The sequence below is a fragment of the Equus caballus genome, chromosome 17 (assembly GCF_041296265.1).
Source record: "Equus caballus isolate H_3958 breed thoroughbred chromosome 17, TB-T2T, whole genome shotgun sequence".
Classification (NCBI taxonomy): Eukaryota; Metazoa; Chordata; class Mammalia; order Perissodactyla; family Equidae; genus Equus; species Equus caballus.
Window position 1 is genome coordinate 22,057,079 of NC_091700.1, and position 24,263 is coordinate 22,081,341.

Genomic DNA, 24,263 nt, shown 5'->3' on the forward strand with positions numbered 1-24,263 from the left:
GGAATGAGCTCCCCTCCACAGTGTTCAGCCTTAGTGGACGGGGAATCCATGCACCTGCCTCCTAAAACGGAAGGCAGGTAGCCCCTGGAGGCAGCCAGTCCTTCTCCTTCTCCCAGTGCCACCGGGTGGTGGCTGCATCACCTAAGCTTCCAGAATCCCCTATCCTGAGACTGTGCTTTTGAGTGAGTGACAGAAGGCCCAGAGGATTGGCTGGCCTTCACTCATTCCCCAGGTGGCACTATGGCCAGTCTTCCTGCTACCTGCCTTCCTTGGCTCCTTCCATGTAGTTCCTTGGCTCCCAGGGCCAACCCTGACTGCCGTCCATCTCCTAGACTGGTTTCCTAGCCATTCCAACAATTTGGGGAACACTTGATGCCCTTCCAATAAATTCTTTTTACTTAAGCTAGTCACAGTTAGTTTTTGTTGCTTCTCAACAAGAGACTAAAATTGAAACAAAACAAAACACTGTTACAGAAAGCACAGAAATAAGCTGCTTGTATCTGTATAGGGTTGGAAGAGAAATCATCTACATTCCTACCACCCTAACTACACTATCTTCATTTTTGCATATTCTTGTTAAATAAATTTTTGACCATATGTATACACGTTGTATATGGTTGCAATCATGGTATATGTTATTGGTTGAATTGTGTGCCCCCAAAAGATGCTGAAATCCTAACCTCCAGTACCAGTGAACGAATTTGGAAATAAGGTCACAGTGGATGATCCAGTTAAGATGAGATCATTAGGGTGGGCCCAATTCAACAGGACATGGAGAACATCAAGCGAAGATGAAGGCAGAGATAAGGGCAATACAACTACATGACAAGGCACATGGGCCCTGAGCACCAGAAGCTAGGAGACAGGCCGGCAGACGTAAACAACCTCGCCAACACCTTCAACTGTCTTCCAGCCTCCAGAACTGAGATGAGAAATTTCTCTTCACCCAGTTTGTGGTACTTAATTAGAGCAGCCCTAGCAAACCAATACAGTACACATATGATTTTATTTCCTACTTTTTTCTCACTTCAAAATTACAGCAGTCACTTTTCATGTTGCTACGTGGTTTTCCTAATTATATTGTGAACTGTTTTGAGCTTGTCACCCATATAACACTCCAACCCGCCAGCCCACCGTACCCAGACATTTACACGGCTTCAGCTTCTGTGCTATCACAAAGAATGTCGTGAAGAACACCTTGTGCGTGTAAGCTTTTTTCCTCCTTTTGGATAACTTTCTCAGAATACATCACCAGAAGCTGATGACTGATCAGAGAGAATGAACATGAGACCGGTGGCTACACTACTTTGCAGAAGGATGACAATGAATTTACTTTGTCAACAAGGGTGTGCAAGAGTATGAGTTTTGAATTCTGAGTGGAAAGCATGTTGACAGATGGTAAAGGGAAGGAAGGAAATTGTAGGCAGAGGGAGCAAAGTGAAGTAAAGCAGAGGGAGTGTGAAAGCCTGGAGCTGTGAAGGGACACGGAACTGTACGCTCTGTTAGGAGAACTGAGAGAAACACTTGGAAAGTTAGCTTAGGGTTCCAGAAAAACCTGTAAACTCGTTCAAGGAACTGGGACTTTATTCCACTGATGATGGGAAAGGTTGCAAGGAAATAAAGTAAGAGTTGAACATGAACAGTAAGTCTGACTAGACAGTGTAGGAAAGCCTGGCCTGAGGACATGAGGCGGGGCCGGGCACAGCTATGAGAGTAAGGGTCAAGGAGCCTGAGAAGCAGAGGAGCCTGAGGATAAACAGACGGTACCTAGTGACTCCGAGGATGAGGGTGCAATGATTCCAAGGTGTCCAGCCTGCTCAGCTGAGAGGACGACAAAGGCATAAGATGTTTCAGATCTCCTTGACATCTAGCTGCCATCTAATTTCTCTCTCCCTTTTCACCCTGGTTAACGGAAGAGTCTAACCTTGATTCCTCCTGATATATGTGACTTGAGTTAGAACCAAGTCAACACAAGTAGGGATGATAACATTTTCTCACGACTCACCAACTCTCTGACCTCCTACCACTTTGCATGGCCCTCCCAGGACATTCTCCTCAACAATTTCTGTGTCAGAATCCATCAGTGACCTTGTCACCATTCTTGGTCATCAGTCTTCATCATCTATCTTTAGAACACCTCCCTTGACCAGTGAGGCCACACTTTCTTGCTCTGTTTCACTTCTCCAACCCATCCTGTTTCCCCTCCTTCTCTCCTTCTAAGTGACACCCTCAGCCCTCTTCAGGTCTCTTGAAATGACCCTATTTAAATCTCACCTCTTCTTCTGGCTTCTGTCCCCACCATCATGCCCATACCTCGAGTTGGCGGCAGTGCTGGAGTCAGAACCCAGGCCTCCTAACACCCAGTTCATCACTCTCCTGCTCACCACATGATATTCATTTTTCAAAGTAAGACAGTGAACCCAGCAACTGAAGCCATAAGCATTAACAGTCGGCTGCAAATCTTTAAAGAGTCAGTATAGTTCAGTGTTAAAAACATAGGCCTAGGTACTGAAAATTCTATTTGACTGAATGTAGATTCAAATCCTATTTCTGTCACTTCCTGGGTAAGTAACTCAAGGGCAGTTCACCTGTTTACACCTGGGCTTTCTTATCTGTAAAATGAGGGTAATCACAGTACCCCCACAGCATGAGGTTAGGAACATCAAATGAGGTAACACATCAGAGCACACAGGACAGTGTCTGCCATGGGGAAAGTGCTCAGTCAACGTTAGCTCTTATTATTCTCATCTAGTGCACGCCGGGCCACGCCATTACCCAACCAGCTGATGGGCAGTGATGTGAATGTTGGTGTAGGGGAAGATTTTCCATGTTAGGAATTTAAAAATCATTCACAAAACATGTGTTGTTAATTCAAATCCACAAGCATTTATTGGGTAAGTCTACGATTGCATATTAACTACCATATTAGAGAAGCTTTTCTTTGGTGTTCCAAACAGACTTGGTGAATCTAAAACCTCCAGAAACAGCTTTGAAAAGGTTAAGGCAAATCCCAGGGACTCCATTCTTGGGCAGATCTCCCCCCACAGAAACTGAGGTACAGACACCGCGAGAGGAGCAAACTTCTCAACTTAGGGTCCTGTGATGACGCAGGGCACCCACCCGGCCAGTTGCTGATGGACCCACACCTGCGAGAGCAGCTCCTGGGATGAGCCCTCCTCACTACCAGGCAAACAACGCCCCGGCCAAAGACGGACGGGAAGGCGCACAACCGACTGGGCACCTCGGCTTAACTGGAACAGTCAAATGGAGGATTCCACACCAGTTTCTGAAAGGGGGGACCCCCCCCAGGGAGGGCCTGTGAGACTCACTGTTGGATGCTCTCATCTGCCGCCGGCGTCCCACGCGGTCCAGCCCAATGGGGGTGCTCTGGGAAAACGTGAAAGGCCGGAATCGTGCCGAAACTGCTTTGTAGGGGGGCACCTGGTGAGCTGGCACGGGCGGCCTGGCTGCCGGCTACAAAAGGAAAGCAAACGGCTGTGAGAAGATGCCAGGAAGTGGCAGCTCCTGCAAGCTCTACACACACACAGCTGCGAGGAGCTTGGCGCTCGCACCTCAAAGCTACTCACAGATGTGAAAGGGTTCCTCCAACTCAGGTCGGAAGCTTCAGGCTGCAGAGAGGCTCAACTGCAATTAATTATTCTAAAATCTTAAAAAACCAGTATCAACTCAATGGCTCTTATCGCCCAGCATTGCATTCCATCTTATTTGTCAGCGACATCCCAATGAGCATCTAAGAAGAGGAGAAGCAAATGTAGGCAGTGGGGCTTTCTCACACAGAGCCCGGGTCAGGAGGTCCAGGAGACGGGTCCCAGCAGCAGCCTCCGGAGGAAGCAAGGACAGCGCCACAGACCACGGCCAGGTGACACTGCGGCCTGGCAGTTCTCCAGCCTCCTTTTACTCCTCCACATGCAGACACTAGGTAAGTGTTTGTGGAACACAAGCCTTGTTTACCTAAACTAACACAACATTGAGCTTTGTTTAAAGAAGAGTTGGTTTTCCACAAATTTCCCTGGGTCTCTTTAGAATCATCTACGTGCTCTTCTGATTTTCCACATTAACCGTCCCTATAGCTGCATCCAGGGCCACATTGGTTCCTGCTTTCCTTAGGTTCTCTGAGAATTTTTCCACCCAGTTCCCTAATGGAGCTTACGGTGCAGAAAGTTACGTTCCTGCCCTCCTTTCTGATGCGCTGGAGTGAAGTAATTTCTAAGGCTTTAGGTTGCCCCTATGCTGCGCTTCAAGTTTAAACAGATTACAGCTTGCTTTAGTTCAGAATTATTTCCTAGCACGTAGAGCATCTTAACACAACAATAAGTTCGTGGTATTCTTCAACTTAATTTGTTTTTACCTTAAGAATTCAATTCAGGTTAATTCAATTAAGCAAGAGGTTTTTGAGTGCTTCCTGTAAACACGGCATAGTGCTGGGCTCTACAGGGAGAATGGAAACAGAACATCCAATGCCAATAAGGGATTTTTCCTTTAAGAGAATTGTACAGGTTATTTATGCTGTTAGCTAGCAAGTTTAAAAAAGACAATAGGGCACTTAGTCACACACTGTTCTGTGAACCCTTGACCATGGCTGGGTATTAGTCTTGCCAAATCATATAAACTCCTCCTGAACAGGCCTTTATTTAAACGTTTGTAACTTCAAAGCGCTCTTTGGGTAAGTAATAAATACTTGTTGAATTTCCAAAATACACTAAGGGAATAATCTAGATGTTAATCTACTGTCACAGCAGGTGCAAAGCTGCAACTCCAATGAAGAGAGTAAGAAAATGGTAGAAAATAATTATTTCCTTATCTCCTAAGAAAACTGACTTCTTCTTTATTTTCTTCTTATCTTTACATGTTAACAATGGATGACACCTTCTCTGTCAAGAATTTCTTCTTTCAGGAGGCTCACTAAATACGCACTGCTACTTTCCCTAATTCAAATCTCAGATGATTTAGAACAAACAGCAAACTAGTCTGATGTATTACTTGAGATCCCAGGAAAGACAGAAGATTAGTAAGAAGCATCCACACGTCAGATGGTTAGTTTTAGTTCATGCACGTTTTCAGACAAAGTCAGAAAGAAAGGCTGGAGCAGATGCCGTCCTCCCTGAGGCAGAGGGAAGACAGGAAAGCAGGTCTCAGTTTAGTTTGCAGCAGAGAACAAAGGCCAGGAAGCTGGAGGGCTCTGCTTGAGTAAAAGCACACCAGATCTTACTTGGGCTAGAAGATTCTCGATTTCCTCTGTCTGGTTGTTCCCATAGAAGCTGACCCCACCTATCACAGAGATGGGGCGTCTTCTCCGGCTTCCCTTGGGGCCGCCCACAGCAGGGTTGTGGTCTGCAGGGTCCGTGGAGGCCATGCTCGGCTGGTGGTCACTGTCCACAATGTCCTCTTTCTGGGGGTCTACAGCAACTGAGTCTTCAGGAATAGACAAACTTCGGCTGGCCAACTGGCCATAGTCAGAGAGCGGTCGAGGCCTTGACCTTCTCCCAGAACCCCATCTCCTCCTGGTGATCCTCTGAGCCTCTGTCCTTTCTTCCTCCTGTGATGAGCCCCGCCTCCAGGATTCCTCAGTAACAACCTTTTCAAATGTGAACAAGTTAGGTGAGCGCCAATATCTAGGAAGGTATTAAAACAGAACAAATATACATTCTCTCCCACCCTCCTCAGTCCTGCCACAAGCCTGTCTTGATTTACTTGTTTATTTTAAAAGTTACTTGTGTAATAGAAAGACATAATTGAAATGTGGATTAAAATAAGCAAATCTATCTTTAATTGGAGGCTGAATTAAAACCATAATTTAAATAGTGATGTTTGGTGACCAATGATGAGCTATGATAAAAGATATTAAGAAAATCAGCACTATGTGAGTTAATAGACAGAACTTTTTTAATTACGGTAGGTGTCACAATAGCGCAGAGGAAATGCAGGCCTGCCAGCAGAAGAAATTAATGTGTAATGCTATAGTTGCTACTCTAAGGTATTTTCTTTCAATAATATTTTAAAATAGAAGGTGCTTTAAGAGGATTAAGTCTGGGCTGTTCGGCTCTAACACGCAATAACTTAAGTTCCAATGGGGAGAGCACGGGATCAGACTACTAACCAGCTGTGTGAGCTCGGACAAGTCGCAACTAACCTTTCAGGATCTCAGATTTCAGGCTAGACAACCTCACAGCTGGAGAGTCTATGATGCTAAATTAGGCAACACTTTCTAACTTTTCAAATAACTTTCTCAGAGGCAAGGCAATGTACTAGAAAAACACCCACGAAGTTTGGAAATGGGCAGACTTCTGCTGAAGTCAGGCTGGGCCACTGGCTAGCTTTGTAACCTCACCCAAGCTACTTAAATTCTGTGGACTTGGTTCTCCAGCCGTTCACTGGGGAATAATGGGTCCTTGTGAGGACGAAATGCAACGATGGGAAGTAAGATAGGCCTTATCAGTCACAGTTAATTATTGCTCTTAAAAAGCAGCGCCACAGGATAACCATGCCCCAACCGGAGATAACCTCTCCCTCAGCAGACCCCTGGAAGTCTGGGCTCAGGGGAGGGCTGCGTCAGGGCTCCACGGGAGGGAGCAGGAGGGCTCAGCAAAGTCTGCAGGAGGCACCCGTCCCTGCCTGTGGGCCAGGCCTGGGTGCCTTCAGTTCCTCCATCCCCACAGACTATCTAAAAATAAAAGGACAATAAAAACAGAAGCGGGCACAGGGAGGAGAACTACAATAACCAGACGAGTCATGTGAGCGCAGGGCAGCCCAGCCGCACCACGGGGACAGGCCCAGCAAGTCCCACCTCTTGCCAATCAGTGACAACTGAGACCCATAATTTCCAACCTGATGTGCCTGAAGCTTCCCTAAGATCATATACTATGAAAAATCTGATGAAGAGCAAAGGAAGCAGGAAGGGATTTACAGAAACTCTACTCTCATTGTTTTTCAAATCACGAAAACTGAGACCTTGAGAAGGAAAGTGACTTGCCCTGGGCCAAAGAGCCAGTTAGCAGCAGCAGAGACTGAAAAGCGGGCCTCGTAATTTCTGCTCCCATAACACCACAACATTTTCCCACTATACCAAGTCACCTCTGCTCAAAAGAAAAGGGGTTCTTGGGGCTGGCCCGGTGGTGCAGCGGTTAAGTTTGCATGTTCCGCTTCTCGGCGGCCCAGGGTTCGCTGGTTCGGATCCCGGGTGCAGACATGGCACCGCTTGGCAAAAGCCATGCTGTGGTAGGTGTCCCACATATAAAGTAGAGGAAGATGGGCACGGATGTGAGCTCAGGGCCAGTCTTCCTCAGCAAAAAGAGGAGGATTGGCAGTAGTTAGCTCAGGGCTAATCTTCCTCAAAAAAGAAAAAGAAAAGGGGTTCTGGCCGTCACCACTGACCTTGCTGTCTACCAACTTGTACTGCCTGGAATGCTATCTTTAATTCAAGGCACGACTGAAGGGGTCCAGAATTCACCACTGTGGCATAAAAACTGTTTTGAGTTGAAGGCATTTAAGAATAGGGTTTTTTTTCTGAATGCCCTTTTCTCCCTGAAAGCAGAGCCTCCCAAAAGAACTCAGTCATCATAAATCTCCTCCCCTGGGATAGGATTCTCTTCCTTCCACCCAGGGAAGACTGACTGACCACCCCAGAAAAGCCGTCACCTGAGCAGACATTGTCACAAAACTCATGTCTCCCGTCTGTTCTTCTACAGGCCATTTATCTTCCCTAAAAGTCACTCGTTTTTCCATAAGTGCCCTTCTCCGCCTTTCCTTCCCCTATAAAGATGGTATATAAGCCCCCCACTCTAACCACTTCCTCCAGTCACATTTGTCTGTGAACGCCCACCTACATGAATAAAAATCTGTCTTTTGTCAGTTTAATTCACACGTATCCAAAAAGTTAACCTAAGAAGGTGGAGGCCAAGTTCTTCCTCTCTGACACCATCATGATAGAAATCATGGAAAAATTATTTTTTGTATTACATATGAAAAACAGACTATTATGGATAGTCTCTTAAACCAAATGGCACAGACAACTTAAGCACACAGTGAGAATAAACCCGTTTATATCATCGCCCTGTGATAAAAAGGCTCACAAACGACGTGTCAGAGAAGCAGAAGTCCAACCGAATTACAGGCAAGGAGTCTCTGGTCACAAATCTACGTGCAGCTTTTGTTTTTTTCCTGCACTTATGCGACCAGCAGCCTGCTTTTCCTCACTCATGGCGAAAAGAAAACAAGGAAACGGGTTTAGGAAAACAAGCAGTTGCCTTCGTTGTTCAAGTAACAAGTCCTTCCAAGACCCAAACACACTCCGGGAAGCGATGGCGGCCGGGCGCAGCGGGCATGCGCGAGGCGGGAGCCGGCGCCGGCACAGAGAGGGCGGGCTGGAGCCCGGCTTCCGCGTCAGCTCCCCGGGCGGCCGCAGGGCCCGCGGTGACTCCACTCCGGTATTCACACGGCCCCACCCGAGAGATGCGCGGGGGAGCAGCCCCTCTGAGTGCTGCCGAATGTTCTGGGAATTGCAAAAATTCAGAATAATACGTCAGGTCGAAATGTCCCTGTTACTCCTAGCAACAGTACAGAGGGAGGGCGGGCCAGGCTTTGTAAAAGCCCTAAGATTTAAGCTCCCGTTCAAACGGTGAAGATTAGCCGGAGGGACTTACATTCCATGGAAAACAACTATGACCTTGGATGCATATTCTCAAACTGAATCTTCTTACAGCAAAGTTTACAAACTTTCAAAACACAACCCAGCTTCATTCCAGGAAACGGCGTTTGCGATTATACCTGGAACTACAGACACCGGGCCCCCAACACCACACTCTCCAACGAGCGTAACCTACCCTGGACTCGGCTGCAGGCAGTGGCGGCCCGCAGACACACTGAAGGAACAGGCAGCTGACCACGTCCATGCTCTCTGGAACTTTCTCTGGCCTCTGAAACACTGTCATCAGGGGTGTGAGTGGCCACGCTGGAGCTCAGCCTGGTCCAGCTTCTTCTCCCGATCCAGGATCCAGCAGCCTGAGCTTCGCATGCACCCAGGGCTCTCTAAGCCCGAGTGGCCACTTCACACCCAAGTCATAAACTTTGTAAACACTCTTGTCAGTGCAGTGCCTGCCCTTTCACCTCTTGCTTCTCAGTATAAAGTACCTTCCCATTTTGGGGTCCTACATTTTTTCTTCCAAGATTCCTTTCTATATTTTTCAAAAGTAAGAAAGCCAAGACAGATCTCATCACCTCCAGTTAGATACTTCAAAACATTTTTTGAAACCACAGTGAGAGTAAAATTAACCTGAGGAAAAAAGCGCAATGTCACATACATCCATTCAGAAGCCTGGTTTAAAGTAAGTGTGTAGGGTCAACTGGGGTCCACCCCAAGTGCCGTGGGTGGAACTGTCTCCCCCTAAAAGATGCGCTGAAGTCCTCACCCCCAGTGCCTGGGAACGTGACCTTATTTTGAAATATGGTGTTTGAATGTAATCGAGTTGAGATGAAGTGATACTGGCTGAACTGGGCCCTAATCCAATGGCTGGTGTCCCCAGAAGAGGGAACTGTGGACACAAAGACAAAAGGAAGAAAGTCATGTGAGGACAGAGGCAAAGATCAGAGTGATGGGTCTGTAAGCCAAGGAGCCCCAAGGATTGCCCACCCCACCAGAGCTGGAGGCTGCCAGACGGACTGTCCGCTGGGCCTTCGAGGGAGCGCGGCCCTGCCCACACCTGAGGTCAGACTTCAGGCCTCTATGATGTTTTGAGCTACCCAGTTTGCGGTAATTTGCTACAGCAGCCCTAGGAAACTAACACAAAAACACAATTCAGAAGAAAATACTATAGGCAAGGACATTAAGATGCTTCGTGAAAATTTTAAAAAAATAGACTAAAGCAAAGAGAATTTACTCTGGACGAGCCAAAGGTATTCCAGAGATGTGTATTACTACAAAAAGCAAGCCTCCCAGGTTTTCCTAGGCTGTCAGAGTCCTGGATATGGTAGGGAATCCAGGTATAGTCACCAAGCTGGACGTGAGGAGGGAAAAACAACCTGACAGTCAACGTCGCTGAGGACAGCAGTGACGGCAGTAATGAGAGCTATGATGTCTGAATGCTTAGGACGTGCCAGAACCATACCAGACAGTGTTACCTTATTTGATCTTCACAACTACCCTGTGAGGTAGGTACTATTTGCCACGTTTTACTGATTACAACATTAGGGCTAAAATAAATAAATTACTTGCTCACATCAATAGAGCCAGAAAGGGGAGGGGCCCATTGTTCACCCAGTCTGTCTGATTTCAAAATCTCTGTCCTTTCTGCTCTGCAACCCTGCATCCTTGAGGCAGGCTTTACAGAAAGGAAACAACATTGCAGGTTTTCCTGCGGTTGGCTGGTGAGTTGCTTGGAGGAAGAGGAGGAGGGATGGCAGTTATGAGAGGCTCTGAGAATGGTGCTGGGGACCCAGGGACCCCTTCTCAGAATCACATTTTTAAGTGCATAAAATAAAATAGATGGGATTATAAAGGAAGCTGATTGTTTTGAAATACAATTATCAAAATATTAAAGAACTGTGATATAATAATATAGGTAACATATGAATTAAGAGGAGTAGTGATAGGGCCAGCACTGCCAGCTTCTCAAGCACTGACGAGCACGAGTGATATTCTAGGATACACAAAAACTGCGGTATGATGTGAAAAAGGTCTGTGATTTCTCTTGGTGACGGAATCACAGGTGTTGCTTCAATTGCGCTGGTTTGATGCCTACATTCATAATTGAAGGAAATGCTACATTTTAGCTGGAGGACAGTGAAAATAAAAATAACCCCCCACTTCCTGACTTCTGTCCATGGAGCCCTTGGAGGAACGTAGGGTAGAAACTCCCAGATTAGATGATATCGCTTAACAGCAGCCTGCGGTACCAGTGCTGTGCTCCAACTCCAGAAAATGAAACCTTAGGCCTTACATATTATAAAATCAGAACAATAGCATCTCACTATTTAAAGCTATACATCATTACCTAATTTCCCTTAATGAAAATTAATGTATCATAATAAGAAAGACCCTGTACAGTCCTTTTTTTTTTTAGCATGGGAGTTGGACTACAGAGTCCACAGAATGCTGTAAACAGTTGTCTTCGGATTTTAAATGAGGAAGTCAACTCATAAGATTCCAGATCAACTACCATATTTTGAGAAGTTGAACCAAAGAACAAGGAAATATTTACATACTTAAAAAGAGAAAAGTTTGAGCCCTAATGACATTTTCCCCCCTTTTTGGTTACTTTTAACACTAAAGGGATAATATCTTACAGTTACTTAAAAATCTTCTTTTCAGTTTTATTGAGATATAATTGACATACAGTACTGTATTAGTTTAAGGTGTACAGAATAATGACGACTTATATATACTGTGAAATGATTATCACAGTAGGTTTAGTTAACATCCATCAGCTCATATAGACACACATACACAAAAAAATGGAAAAAATGTGTTTTTATTCCTTATGATGAGAACTTTTAGGAAATACTCAGAAACTTTCAAATATACCACAGCGCAGTGTTGACTATGGTCATCGTGTTGTACATTACCTCCCCAGTACTCATTTATCTTACAACTAGAAGTTCGTACCTATAAATCTTAAAGTTTCATTACCTTGCTTTAACATCTACCACCTAAAATTGTATTTTCAGGTAAGTAAAGACGACATTGTTGTACCCATTTTAGAGACGAGAAGCCAGTCACAGAGAAGGCAACGGATTTCATGAAGGGGCACACGAGAGAGGGTAGGCACTTCATTTAATTTCATCTTTGCAAGCTCAGCACTACACATGCACCCCATCTGCAGCTGTAGGTAAGAGAAAGGCCAGACGGTTTTATGGTTTACAGCAACACCCTTAGCAGCAACTTCCCCGGAGAGCAGACCGCCGGATGCCGCTCCACAGAAGCCTGCGCATGCACTCGCACTCACGGCTCTCTGCTTCAGGCTGTGCCGCTCTGGGATGGCTCCTCTGGCCTGCGCTGCCCTCACCATCGGTGCACACACACACTCACACTTCTCTCTGACTTCCTCTGTGGTGTTCTCCTCCCACAGCCCGTATCTTTCTTATCTTCATTCTTTTTCCCTGTTCTGTTCCCTTCTCTCTGGGAACTTTCCCTTAACTGGCACACATGAGACTCAAATCGAGTCGGTTTTGTTTCATTTACCAAATCATATTGAGTTTCTTGTCCTGAACTTGTAGAACAAGCAGTGGAATAATCTCTCTTTCCAAACTTGCCTTCTCTTTTATAGTCCTCAAAGGTGTGTGTGTGGGTGTGGGTGCCCGCAGGCGCATGCGCATGGGGGTTATCCCAGCCTAAGGTGAGGCCACCAGAAACGACCTCCCACCCCCCGGGGCTCCAGTTCTTCCTCCCCGGGCTCTTCCAGGGGTTCCTGGACCTTTTCCTACAATTCAGGCTGGTTAAGGAACAATCAACATGGGGGTGGGAGTTCTTTAAGAGCAAAATTGTCCCAGTAAGGAGAGGAGAGGGGCAGCCACTGACTCCGTTCTGAAATAAATAAATGACAAAGTAAACAACTGACGAGCACCTTAAAATCGTGCTGTTCAGACTGGCCCAGCTCCACCCTTCACATCTCCTCTGGTTCGGGGACCATCTTGGGAAGGGACAGACACCATCATTAACTTTTCCTTCCCCTTCTCAGGCCCTGGATTTGGACTGAGCCTGGATCTGGACAGGGTCTGAGCAAAAAACAGATGGGAAAGTAGAACGTCTTTACTGGGTTATTCCTTCTATGGCTTTTTCACAGGCAAAAGTAACTATTAATGCTAGGATACGTTCTTACTAATGTGCTGCATCTTTGCTTTTTTTTTTTTTTGCTCTTCTGATTATTATGGGATGGGATTACATGTGCATCAGTAATTTTTTTTTTGCTGAGGAAGATTCACTCTGAGCTTACATCTGTGCCAATCTTTCTCTATTTTTTAGTATTCAGGACATCAGCAAAGCATGACCACTAACAGAGCAGTGTAGGTCTGTACCCGGGAATGGAACCCGGGCTGCCGAAGTGGAGCATGCTGAACCCAACCACCAGGCCACTGGGGATGGCTGTGTGCATCAGTAATTTTGATGTAACTTAAAAAAATTTGAAAAAAAAAGAAAAAGAGAAGAAACTATTGTAATCTGGAAGGCTGTGGCCTTGTCCTTTGGGTTCAGGCCATTTGTTTAAAATATGTGAACAACTAATAGTTCTTACCCCCTTGAAGTAAAAGGAGAGTGCAGTGGTGACAACAGATACTTCAGTTGTCCTTGCATGTGTAAACCAATGACAAAACATGCTTAAAACACAGTGTGTGACTCCATGGCCTTTGTAACTTGTTTTACAGGCAGAATAGGTAATCTATTAAAAAATGCAAATAATGAGGCTCATGAGAACACTTAATTTAATACTGCTAGCCCAGTTCCATGAGCATAAAGAAACACTTAATAATAACTACGAAAAGTCCTGGGCAGTAGAGGTTTCCTCCCCGGGCCTTCATAATAATCATTCACAGAATTCCATTCTCTGGGCTTAACTAAAAACCCGACGATCCCACCATCTCAAAGTCAACAGCAACACACACTGAGCTGACACCCAGATAGAGAAAATGATAGAATTGTAGGTTGTAGTTTTATGCCCGGACTCTGAAGATTAAAGAGAGAGTTAAAAACCATCATATTATGAAATGAATTTACCTAATGATTCCATCGTAAAATGTATTTTATCTCTGAAACATATGCTGGGGAATACAGAAGTCGACTCAAACTGTCTTTTTTCAATTAATAAAAAGCATGATTTTATAAAAATAAACTTACTCTCCTCTTTTGAAGTTGTTTGCTGATTGAGGACAACTAAATATTCCAACAACCCGTTGTTTTTCTAAACCCTTTTGAACATCGGAGTTTGTTAATGCTGCTTTGACTTTTTTTGTACAGAGAGGGTAGAAGGAATCCGGAGGAGGGGGAAGAAGAATGGGAACCAGCAGGAGATGATGCCGGCTTGTTCTCTAATGAAAGAAGATGGAGGAAGGTGTCTGCGTGCACATATCACCGGCATTTCAAGTCATAGTTGGCAGCACACAAACATTCAAATCAACAGCCCCCAATCCCTTCAGAATCACGAAAACTAAGGGTACCTGGATTAGAATGCAGAATAACATCTTCATGAATCATCTCGCCCCACAAACTGCTTTCTTGTTGTAGTTAAGGACACCTGGTGTACCCCGTCACCCCACGCTAGGCATTCTTAACTCTTCCCTCGCCCTCCCAAGCCACAGCCACCCAGTCCCCACATTCTGTCAATTATTCAATCTCAGGAGGAATCTGTGCCATCACTTCTCATGGAACTACTCCAACAGTCTCCTAACTCGCTTTCTTGTCTCCAATCCATTCTCTACCCAACTACTAAAATACACATCTGATCATTGCTGGACATTGCCCAGGACAAACCTGGGGCCACTCAAAATCTCATCCAATATGTCTTTCCAGTTCTGTCTTCAGATACTATTATTCTCCAGTCACACCAAACGACTCACCATCTGCCAGATATTTACCTTACACAAGCAACTATAAATGAGGTAAATGTTGCTCCATCTAGGATATCTTTTTGCCCTTTGTCAACCTGGAAAATTTACCCTTCAAAATTCAGTCAAGTATCACCTCCTGTAGGAAAACTTCACAAACTCCCTTGGGCTCTGAGTTCTCTGCTCCTTTCTGTGCGTCTATCCAAACCACAGCAATATTTATATAGCATTTGTTTCTTTATCTGAGTATCATACAAAAACAGCTACTTACAGTCTTTCCAAACTATCCAATACTATCAAAACATTCTCAGAGTCTATACTAGAGCCTGAGAAATGGCAGATTGAAAATGCTGCATGGATGGGTCAGGGATGAATGGGTGAGCTGGTGGACAGATAAATGAGCAAATAAATGGGCAGCTCTGGAGGGCAAGGATGCTGGTCTCACCCTACATTCATATGTGATTTTATAAAAATAAATTTAAGTTATGGCTTAGTTATTATAACATATTTCAGAATCAATAACCACATTTTAGATGAGGAAGTCACCCATCCCATTCCTGTCTCCTGCATAACCTATTAGAATTCTGTGCCACCCAAGACCAAACTGACTGTGCTTCTCTTTGCCCCATCACCAGCAATCCTGCGCGGAAGGCTTCCTAGTCAGTCTCAGACACACGAGGAACAAGGTAAGGGATCGTTTCCAACAAGTAAGTTTCTGCTGTTGGCAACAGAATGCAAAAGGAAAGATTTAGAACTTTAAAAAAAATCTCTTTTCTATATTTCAGTTTAAGCGTCAAGCATTGCTAAACTGGAAGGAGGAAGTAGCTTGGGATAAGATGAAGCGAAGGCAATCAACAGCGATGGGAAGTTGGAAAAAGACCTCAGAAAGAAGAGTCAGAGAAAGTAATGACCACAGCTTCACTTGGATTCTTTCTTCCTTTCAGCAACACTCACTGATGATAAGTAGATTGTGTCACTCCCCATTTAAACTCTAAGCGTCAGCCAATGGACCTAATCAAGTAATCAGCAACCCTAAATGAGATCTGTTCACCAGGAACACTGCAGCGAAGACTCACTGGTCGGTCTGCATAGGGACCATCACAAAGGTAAGGCAAGACCAGGAGACGGCACCAGTGGCCTTTTCTTTTTTATTTCCATCAGGGATCTGAGAATCTAGTGTGCACTGCTGCAGAGTACCTTGAATATGTTTAATTCTAAACTTGGCAGTAAAAGAGTTACAGATGAATAATTTATACCACAAACAGTGTAGAAATATAAAAGCCGAATGTACAATGGAACCTTGCTATAAATAAATATATAAAAAACTTCGATTGTATATTAGGGAATGGGGCTGTACTACTTTACCTCAAGGCTCTAGGCCACCTGTCCCCACCTGCGGCACTGACCTACTAGAAACGGCAGAGCCCTGGCCCTGGAGTCACACCACCTCCACTGTCCAAGGCGGCTTCCTTCCTGTGCCATCGGGGGAAGCACCAAAAGAAGTTGCCAGAAAAGGGAGTGGAGCTCCTTAGCTGAGCTGCCCAGCCCATTCTGAGTAGCCAGCAAACCCCATGTAAAAATCAAGAGGAAGGGCTCTGATTTGGGCGGGGCCAACAGAGGCAGGAAGGAGCCCAAGCTCGCTGGAAAGAATGCTGCACGTGGAGTCAAAAGAGAAAATGGAATGGAAATTTATCACGTGACTACGACACCAGCATGTGGAATACGGTCTTTACTAGTTCCATCTCATTTAATTTAAAAACCCTCGGCAGCAGATACTTTCAATTCTGTTTTACAGATTAGAAAGATTAAAAGATTCCACCAAAGATCAGGGAACTAGCAAAGGGTTAGAGTTTAAGTCTGCATACTGGATCCCAGCGCAGATGCTGCTTCTGGGCCTCCTTCCCCATTTGGAGACCTGGCTCCAGGCCCAGCTCTGCCACTCACCAGCTGTGTGACTTGGGAGGGTCCTGTAACCTTTCCAGGCAGGCCTCATTTTACTCATCTTTTAAAGCAAATCCAAAAATGCCGGCCTACTTCACAGGGTGGCTGTGAGAATCAAATGTGAAAGTGTCATGTGAAGAACCTTTATTAACTGAAAAAGCATCACGTAAATGTGAGAGGTTACTATTGATACTTTATTCGTAAGAGACAATTACTTTTTTTGTTGTTGTTGGTGGTGAGGAAGATTGGCCCTGAGCTAACACATGTTGCCCATCTTCCTCTTTTTGCTTGAGGAAGATTGTCGCTGAGCTAATATCTGTGCCAATCTTCCTCTATTTCATATGTGAGACGCTGCCACAGTATGGCTTAGATGAGCGGTGTGTAGGTCCATGCCCAGGATCTGAACCTGTGAACCCTGGGCCGCCAAAGCAGAGTGCGCAAACTTAACCACTATGCCACTGGCCAGGTCCCGACACTTACATTTTTAAAGTTCCAAAATGAGTTGGTAAAATTCCAGTTCCCACCAGTGGGTGGAGCAATTGCTAGACTCACACTCCTCAACATATTTTAAACCAAATGCTTTATTCTACCATTTCTTGCTTGAAAAGTTTAAATTTCATTTTTTTGCCAAAGGGAATTTTTGTTCGTATTCTGCAGAAATTCATATCCAATTGATGATAAAGTTCAATGAAAAAAATAAGGTTATAAGCTAGTCTTTAACTTTTTCAGGAATGCCGCTCTTTCCTAAATCAAGAGTTACCTGGGGCAGATCGGGAAGAGAAGTGCCCAAGCCTGAAACACAGGATACATAATACATAAAGGATCATCAGCCTGGAAGCACATCTCAAATTCTAGTGCGGCAAAAATAATCCCCCCGGGGAGCACGTTAAGAGTCCAGATTACTGGGTCTCGATCCTAGTGATTCCGATTCAGTAGCTCCAGGTGGGGCTCAGGAATCTGCACCTTTAGCTCGCATCCTGGGTGGTCTTCATTCTGAAGTTTGAGAAGAAACTCCAGCTAGAAGACTGGAAGTAATCTGTCAAGTCCAACTGGTCTGTATTGAAGTGTCTGACCAAAGGCAGCAATTTTATTTTTTTTAATTTTAAAAAAATTTTTTTTTAAAAATTGGCACCTGAGCTGGGGCTGGCCCCATGGCCGAGTGGTTAAGCTCGCGCGCTCCGCTGCAGGCGGCCCAGTATTTCGTCAGTTCGAATCCTGGGCGCGGACATGGCACTGCTCATCAAACCACGTTGAGGCAGCGTCCCACATGCCACAACTAGAAGGACCCACAACTAAGAATATGCAACTATGTACCTGGGGGCTTTGGGGAGAAAAAGGAAAAAAAATAAAATCTTTAAAAAAAAAAAATTGGCACCTGAGCTAACAACTGTTGCCAATCTTTTTTATCTCCCCAAATCTCCCCAGTACACAGTTGTAGATCTTAGTTGGACGTCCTTCTGGTTGTGCTATGTGGGCCGCCGCCTGAACGTGGCCTGACGAGCAGAGCCATGTCCGCGCCCAGGATGCGAACCGGCAAAAACCTGGGCCGCCGCAGCGGAGTGTGGAGACAACCACTCGGCCACGGGGCCGGCCCCAAAGGCAGCAATTTTAATGTTAACAATGAATATGATAAAAGCTAACATTTACTGAATTTACTATGTTCCAGGCACTGTGATAAATATCTTATATGTATTATTTCATTTAATCCTGGTAAGTACTGTTATCTCCATTTTTAAAGAAAGTGAGGCTTAAGTAGGTCAAGTGTCTTTCTTAAGGACACACAGCTGGTTAGTAGTAAAACTACGATTTGAACCCAGGCAACCTACTGCAAAGCCGAACTATTTTACGCCACAGAGCTTCCGAGCACTCAGCAATGCTGGATGGCTGGCTGGCACCCACGCGGATGCGGGCTTCCTAGGAAGTCACCAGCTGTGAGTGCTCTTTCCTCTCCAACCCACCTGAGCCCCGCCCCCCTTCCTGCGCCAACAGCGACTCCCGGAAGTCCTCCCCTTAGCTTCACCATGATCATTCTAAATGAACGGAGCATTCCAAATTGTCCTTTTGTCCCCAGACTGTCAGTGGTAGGAGAAACACAGTAATATTCAGTTTATATAGTGACGTGTGGCACTTTGTACTGATGCCCTCTGCCAGTTAAACGTGTGGCATTCCCCGGATTGTCACGGCAGACACATCCAAATGAACACGCGTCACCAAGCCAAATGGAGAGTAACTCCCAACCTCGCATGCCCTCTGATCTTAATTATCACAGGGAAGCTTAAGATGAGAAAAACAGAACAGGAGAAAAACATATATACCAGCATCAGTTTCTTAATCATCAAGGTGCAATGTCCTCCAAAGAATATGATGCTACTTTTCTGTATTTTATAACTTCAGTAAGATCTTATTATGCCTTTGTTTCCCACAAATTAAAATAGACACTAAATAAGAGAAAATAGTAAAACTTTGAAAAATATCCTATGATACTGGTTCATATCATTTAAGTATTCCATATACTTCAGAAAACTTAAAATGCATAGCATTAATATGATACAGTACTTCATTTATACTTGATTACAAACGGTTATTATGGTAATCTCTATAAAAACTAGCCTCTTGCTCAGGTATATGGACATGTAATTCTGTCTCCCTCTCTCCACCTTGCTTTTAATAGGAAAATCCTATCTGATGACACGTCACTAGAGAGAAACTGTTCTAGAAATGAGCCATTGTCAAATTCAAGAATTACGTGTATATTATACTTTTCTTTAGGTTTTACATTTTTAGAAATAATTTTAGAAGCAGCCTTTTAACTTTATAAAGTTCCCTAGCCTGTCAAACGTTGATCACCCATTCAGAAATACTTGGAAACTTTCCACTGGAAAAATAATATTTGTTTATGTAATGATGAGCATAAATCTTTTCAGAGCAAGTAGAAACTTCTTTAAAAAAGACTGAGTTAGCAAATATTGACTCAATTGTTAAAAAAGCTACTTTCACATTCAGACTCACGACCTGCATTTTTTGATTTAATATTATTTTTGCAAGAGATCTTTTTTCTCTTTAGGAATTCTTCCCCTGCAAAAAGGAAAATAAGAGAATAAATAAACCAAAAACACCCTAGGAGAAACTAAATGTAAGCTAGCACAAAGATGACTTATAGAAAGCACATTAATTCTCTTCACAACACACAGGGAGTGCATGTCATGGGGGGAAAATACCTGTTGGATGAATGTCCATCCCAGGGTTGCTACTTAGGGAATACCACAGAACACTGACAGTATAGCAGATGTCCCTGTAACAAATGTCAAATTCATTAGAAAAACATATATATATATATATATATTTTTTTTTTAAAGACTGGCACCTGAGCTAACAACTGTTGCCAATCTTATTTTTTTTCCTGCTTTCTCTCCCGAAATCCCTCCAGTATATAGCTGTATATTTTGGTTGTGGGTCCTTCTAGTGGTGGCATGTGGGACACCACCTCAGCGTGGCCTGACGAGTGGTGCCATGTCTGCGCCCAGGATCCAAACCAGCGAAACCCTGGGCTGCCAAAGCGGAGCGCACGAACTTAAGCACTCGGCCACTGGGCCGGCCCCCAGAAAAATATTTTTTAAAAGCCCAAATAATATTATATTTTAAAATGATCTTTCCAACTGTAATTGCAATTCTTGTGATTCAAATTCTCAGGTTTCTTTGTGAGAGAAAATGGAGAATCCAGTGGAGTGTGGGAACTTAGACTCTGTGTAGTGTAAAAACTGTGGGCAGTTCCACAAAGGGAGGTAGGATAACTGGACGTCCATGTGCAAAAAGTGAGCGTAGCCCTTTACCTCACAGTGTACACAAAACCAGCTCAACATGGTGCATATACTACATAAAGAGCTAAACTGTAAAACTTCCAGAAGACAAGATAGGAGAAAATCTTTGCCATTTTGGGAGAGGCAATGATTTCTTAGATCTAACACTAAAAGAACAATCCCTAAAGGGGAAAAAATTGGCAGTTGGATTTTCATCAAAAGTAGAAACTTTTGCTCTTCAAAAGATACCATTAAGAAAATAAAAAGTCAATCACAAGATTGTGAGAAAATATTTGCAAATCACCTATCTGATAAAGGACTTGTATCTGGAATATATAAAGAAGTCTTACCCTTCAATAATAAGACAAAAAATGGAGTAAAATTATGAGCGAAAGAATTGAATAGACATTTCACCAAATAAGATATATGAATGACTAGTAAACACATGAAAAGAGGCTCAATGTCATTAGTCATTGGGGAAATGCTAATTAAAATCAACACGAGATACCACTATATGCCCACCAGGAGACTAGAATCCAGAGTACTGACAATACCAAGTACTGCCAAGCATGCAGAGAAACTGGAACCCTCACACACTCCTGGCGGGAATCGACACCTGGACAATCATTTTAGAAAACAGCATGGCAGTTCTTCAAATGGTTAAACACAGAATTACCATATGACCTAGAAGTACAATTCCTAGTTGTCTACTCAAGAGAATGGAAACATATGTCCATACAAGACCTGCATGTCACTGGTCACAGCAGCATTATTCACAATAGCCAAAAAAGAGACACAACTTAAATGTCTACCACCTGATGAATGGATGAACACAGTGTGGGATTATCTACACAACTGAGTATTACTCGGCCATAAAAAGAAATGAAGCACTGAGATGCACTACAACATGATGAACCTTGAAAACAATATGCTAGGTGAAGGAAGTCAAGCACAAAAAAACACATATTACACGATCCTGTTTCTACAAAGTGCCCAGAAAGGTAAAATCTATAGACACAAGAAGTAGAACAGGGGCCAGGGATGGAGCCAGGAATGACTGCAACGGGCAGGAGGTTTCTTTTTGGGGTGAAGGAGATGCTCTAAAATTAGACAGTGGTGACGGCTGCACAACTCCATAAATCTACTGAAAGTCATTTAATTACTCACTTTAAAAAAAGTATAAAGGAGGAGGCAGATCAGCATCTGCCTGGGTCTTTAGTGGGAGCAGGAACTGGTTGCGAAAGGGCGTGGGGGCACTTTTTGGGGGTGATGGAGGTGTTCTGTAACTTGACTGTGGTGGTAGCTGCACAACTCTATAAAATTCCCCCAAATCATCCAACTGTATGCTTATAACTGGTAACATTTTATGTTATGCAAATTATACCTCAATAAAGCTCCTAAAAAACCTTGGGCCGACTTTCTAGGGTCACTACATTTCATTGCACATATGCAACCTCATCTTTCTGGTGCTGGGAATGGCTCTGTGAAACAGCTGGGGTCATTTCTAACCTCCAGGACAACTGTTTAAATCTCTGAGCAAGCTATTTGAGTAACCTAAAGAGTAATGTCTAAGTAATCTACAAAGAGTGGAAATTATGCAGTGTATCTGTATCTTTGATTAAATCACACATAAAACAGCACCTTGGAGCTATCATTATGTATGAAGTACCCTTCATCATAAAACTCCACAATTTGTAATTCACACTGAAAACAGGCCTGAATTTAGCCTTGTTCACCTGCTGGATTATTCCACTACTAGAAGCTGGAGGGAGACTGCCTTTTAGTGACAGTGCATCTTGTGGTGCCACAAAAATCCCCTTTTTTCTTTCTGAGGCAGGAACAAAAATGCAAATGGTGGTTCTGGGGTGGGGGCCAGTGAAGTGGTGACCAAGCCAAAATCGCCACTTGCAGAGACTGGAGGACCAGCATGCAGTGCCACGGAAAGTCGACCCCACGTGGTAATAACAATTTGTATTCTGCAGAACTAAAGGGTCGCAGTCAGGCCCTCAAATCGTTTTCACTTTATAAGACTGTGTAGTGCAATGACTTCCAACAATTATAAAATCCTAAAACATTTGAGTGTTTAAGTAAACTGAGGCTCAGAAAAGGAAAGCAATTTCCCACAAGCTGCCATCATGTTAGCAGAAGGGCTAGGATAATGACCTAAATTCAGCTCTAGTCCACTGTTGTGGCTCGTTTGATTATTGATCTCAACACAACAGTTTCCTCCTAATCACCCTGTCACCTTTGACTTTTCTCTCCCCCAAAACATTCAAATGCTTATTAAAAATATAAACTGTGAGATCATTTTGGAATCCAGTCCCATAGTCTCAGTACAGATCTCATCACCTCTGGGCTAGACTGAAGAACACCATCTATCCCCAGGGCTGCCCCCACCCCAATCCTCTGTGCGTAGCTGGTCTCTCTCTGCAGTCCCTGGCTGAACACCCCTCTGGCACTCTGCTGCCTGCAGGGTAAAGTCCAAACTCTGTAGGTCCTAGCAAGGACCTTCCTGATTATGTACAGACGCATCTCTCCAATCTTATCTCCCGCTTCACCACCCAACCATCCGGCACAGAAGTTAAGGTGAGCAGTTCGCAGTTCCCTGAGCACCACAGACCAGGCTTTGCAGACACTAACTATAAGTGCAGCGTGGTGCTGAGTACTCTACATGCATCCCCTGAGCGATCTTCACGACAACCCAGGCGCTGGGTAGGAACTCACTCTATGCCCGGTTTACAGGGGAGGAAGCTGAAGCTGAGAGAACTCTTCTGGCTGATTCTCCCTGTCTACAGTACCGCCTCCTCCCCCTGCTCTTCCAGTCGGCCTGGAAGGCCCTGCCGCTCCTCCTTGACTGCTGCCCATGTCCCCATCCTACTCTTTTTCAAGACCCCACTCAATTGTCCCTCCCCAGCTATGCCACTGTTCGCCCAGCGTTAACAAGTCTGTCTTTGGTGCTCCCATGTGGAATGAGGAATTTGGTACATTCCTCATTAGAAACACATCATACTATATTATAATTATTTGCGTACATTCCAATCTATCAAGTGGACTGTGAATCCATGAGAATAAGTGTTTTTCACTTTCTTTTCCCTGTGTCTGGCATGTAGCAGGTGGGTAATAGACGAATGACAAGGTATGTTACTATTTATTATGTGTTTCATTCACTCCTGATCCTTCCTTACGTATTCTGTTTCCACCCCCACATTTCAGAGCCTAATTACCTCTCAGCTCTCTTTGGTAATAAATTCCTGATAGCCTTCCCTCTGGTCACCTTTCTTTCCAATCCTCCTCTTTATGAATGGTGGATGAACTTCTCCTGAACCCAGTTCCGAGTGTGGCTCTTCTCTATTCAAAAACCTACTTGACTCCTCAGTGCTTACCGAGTAATGTACAGATACTTTACCCTGGAATCCAGGAGCGTCCGTGGTCTGGACTTAATGACTTCATCTTCACTTGGATCAATCCTCCTACACCAAACCAAACTATGTTACTGCCTGTTCTCTCAAATCATGTAACACCTCTGTACATCTGACCACTGAAATGCCCCACTCTCCTCTCCATAACTACCTGTAGAAATCTCACCTTCTTCACAGCAGATTCAATCATCCTTGGCAAGCCTTCCTTGATTTGACACATGGGAAAGAACTACGACTCTTCTGAAATCCCACAGCATGATGGTTTTACCTCTTTTGTGGGACTTAATCCATTCTGCATAGGTCTATTATGATTTAGATGCACGCTAACTCGTCTATAACCTCTGTACATCACCCGTCATTCCTTACAGAGCTACCCCGACTGAGCATCTTATACCTGGTGGGTGCTCAGCAACTTTGGTTTGGTGCATTATTAGATGAACACGCAGATTTCGCAGTCCTCCACAAGACTGCAGCACAGCGGCAGGTCGAAAATGAGTTTTGGAAAAACTGGCTCATGTCTTAGGAAGTTAGATCCACCCAGGATGGAAAAATCATCTAA

The 24,263-nt window shown here is 44.3% G+C and overlaps 1 protein-coding gene and 1 long non-coding RNA gene across 19 annotated transcripts in view; one reads left to right on the forward strand and one right to left on the reverse strand.

Annotated features, from left to right (window-relative positions):
• The window catches only part of SPATA13 (spermatogenesis associated 13), a 346,580-nt gene that overhangs the window by 53,658 nt on the left and 268,659 nt on the right, over positions 1-24,263 (reverse strand). For 6 of the 16 annotated variants that reach the window (XM_023621395.2, XM_023621394.2, XM_070240139.1 and 3 more), the window contains 2 exons: positions 5,231-5,596; positions 3,330-3,474 (listed from right to left, as the gene is read on the reverse strand). In XM_023621395.2, the coding sequence (XP_023477163.1) occupies positions 3,330-3,474; positions 5,231-5,596 (511 nt within the window). Of the gene's footprint in view, positions 1-3,329; positions 3,475-3,587; positions 3,720-5,230; positions 5,597-8,840; positions 9,046-24,263 lie in introns of those variants that run through there. The other 10 variants (XM_070240141.1, XM_023621399.2, XM_070240142.1 and 7 more) reach the window with 4 other exon arrangements.
• Positions 3,804-21,692, forward strand: LOC138918489 (uncharacterized). Of its 3 annotated transcripts, XR_011427922.1 has the most exons (6): positions 3,804-3,940; positions 13,961-14,601; positions 15,183-15,233; positions 15,333-15,653; positions 17,218-17,540; positions 20,179-21,692. It is a non-coding gene; the product is annotated as an uncharacterized lncRNA (long non-coding RNA). The 3 variants fall into 3 exon arrangements; XR_011427921.1 differs by lacking the exon at positions 20,179-21,692 and having other exon boundaries at positions 17,218-17,869; XR_011427923.1 differs by lacking the exon at positions 20,179-21,692 and having other exon boundaries at positions 3,808-3,940; positions 14,513-14,601; positions 17,218-19,567.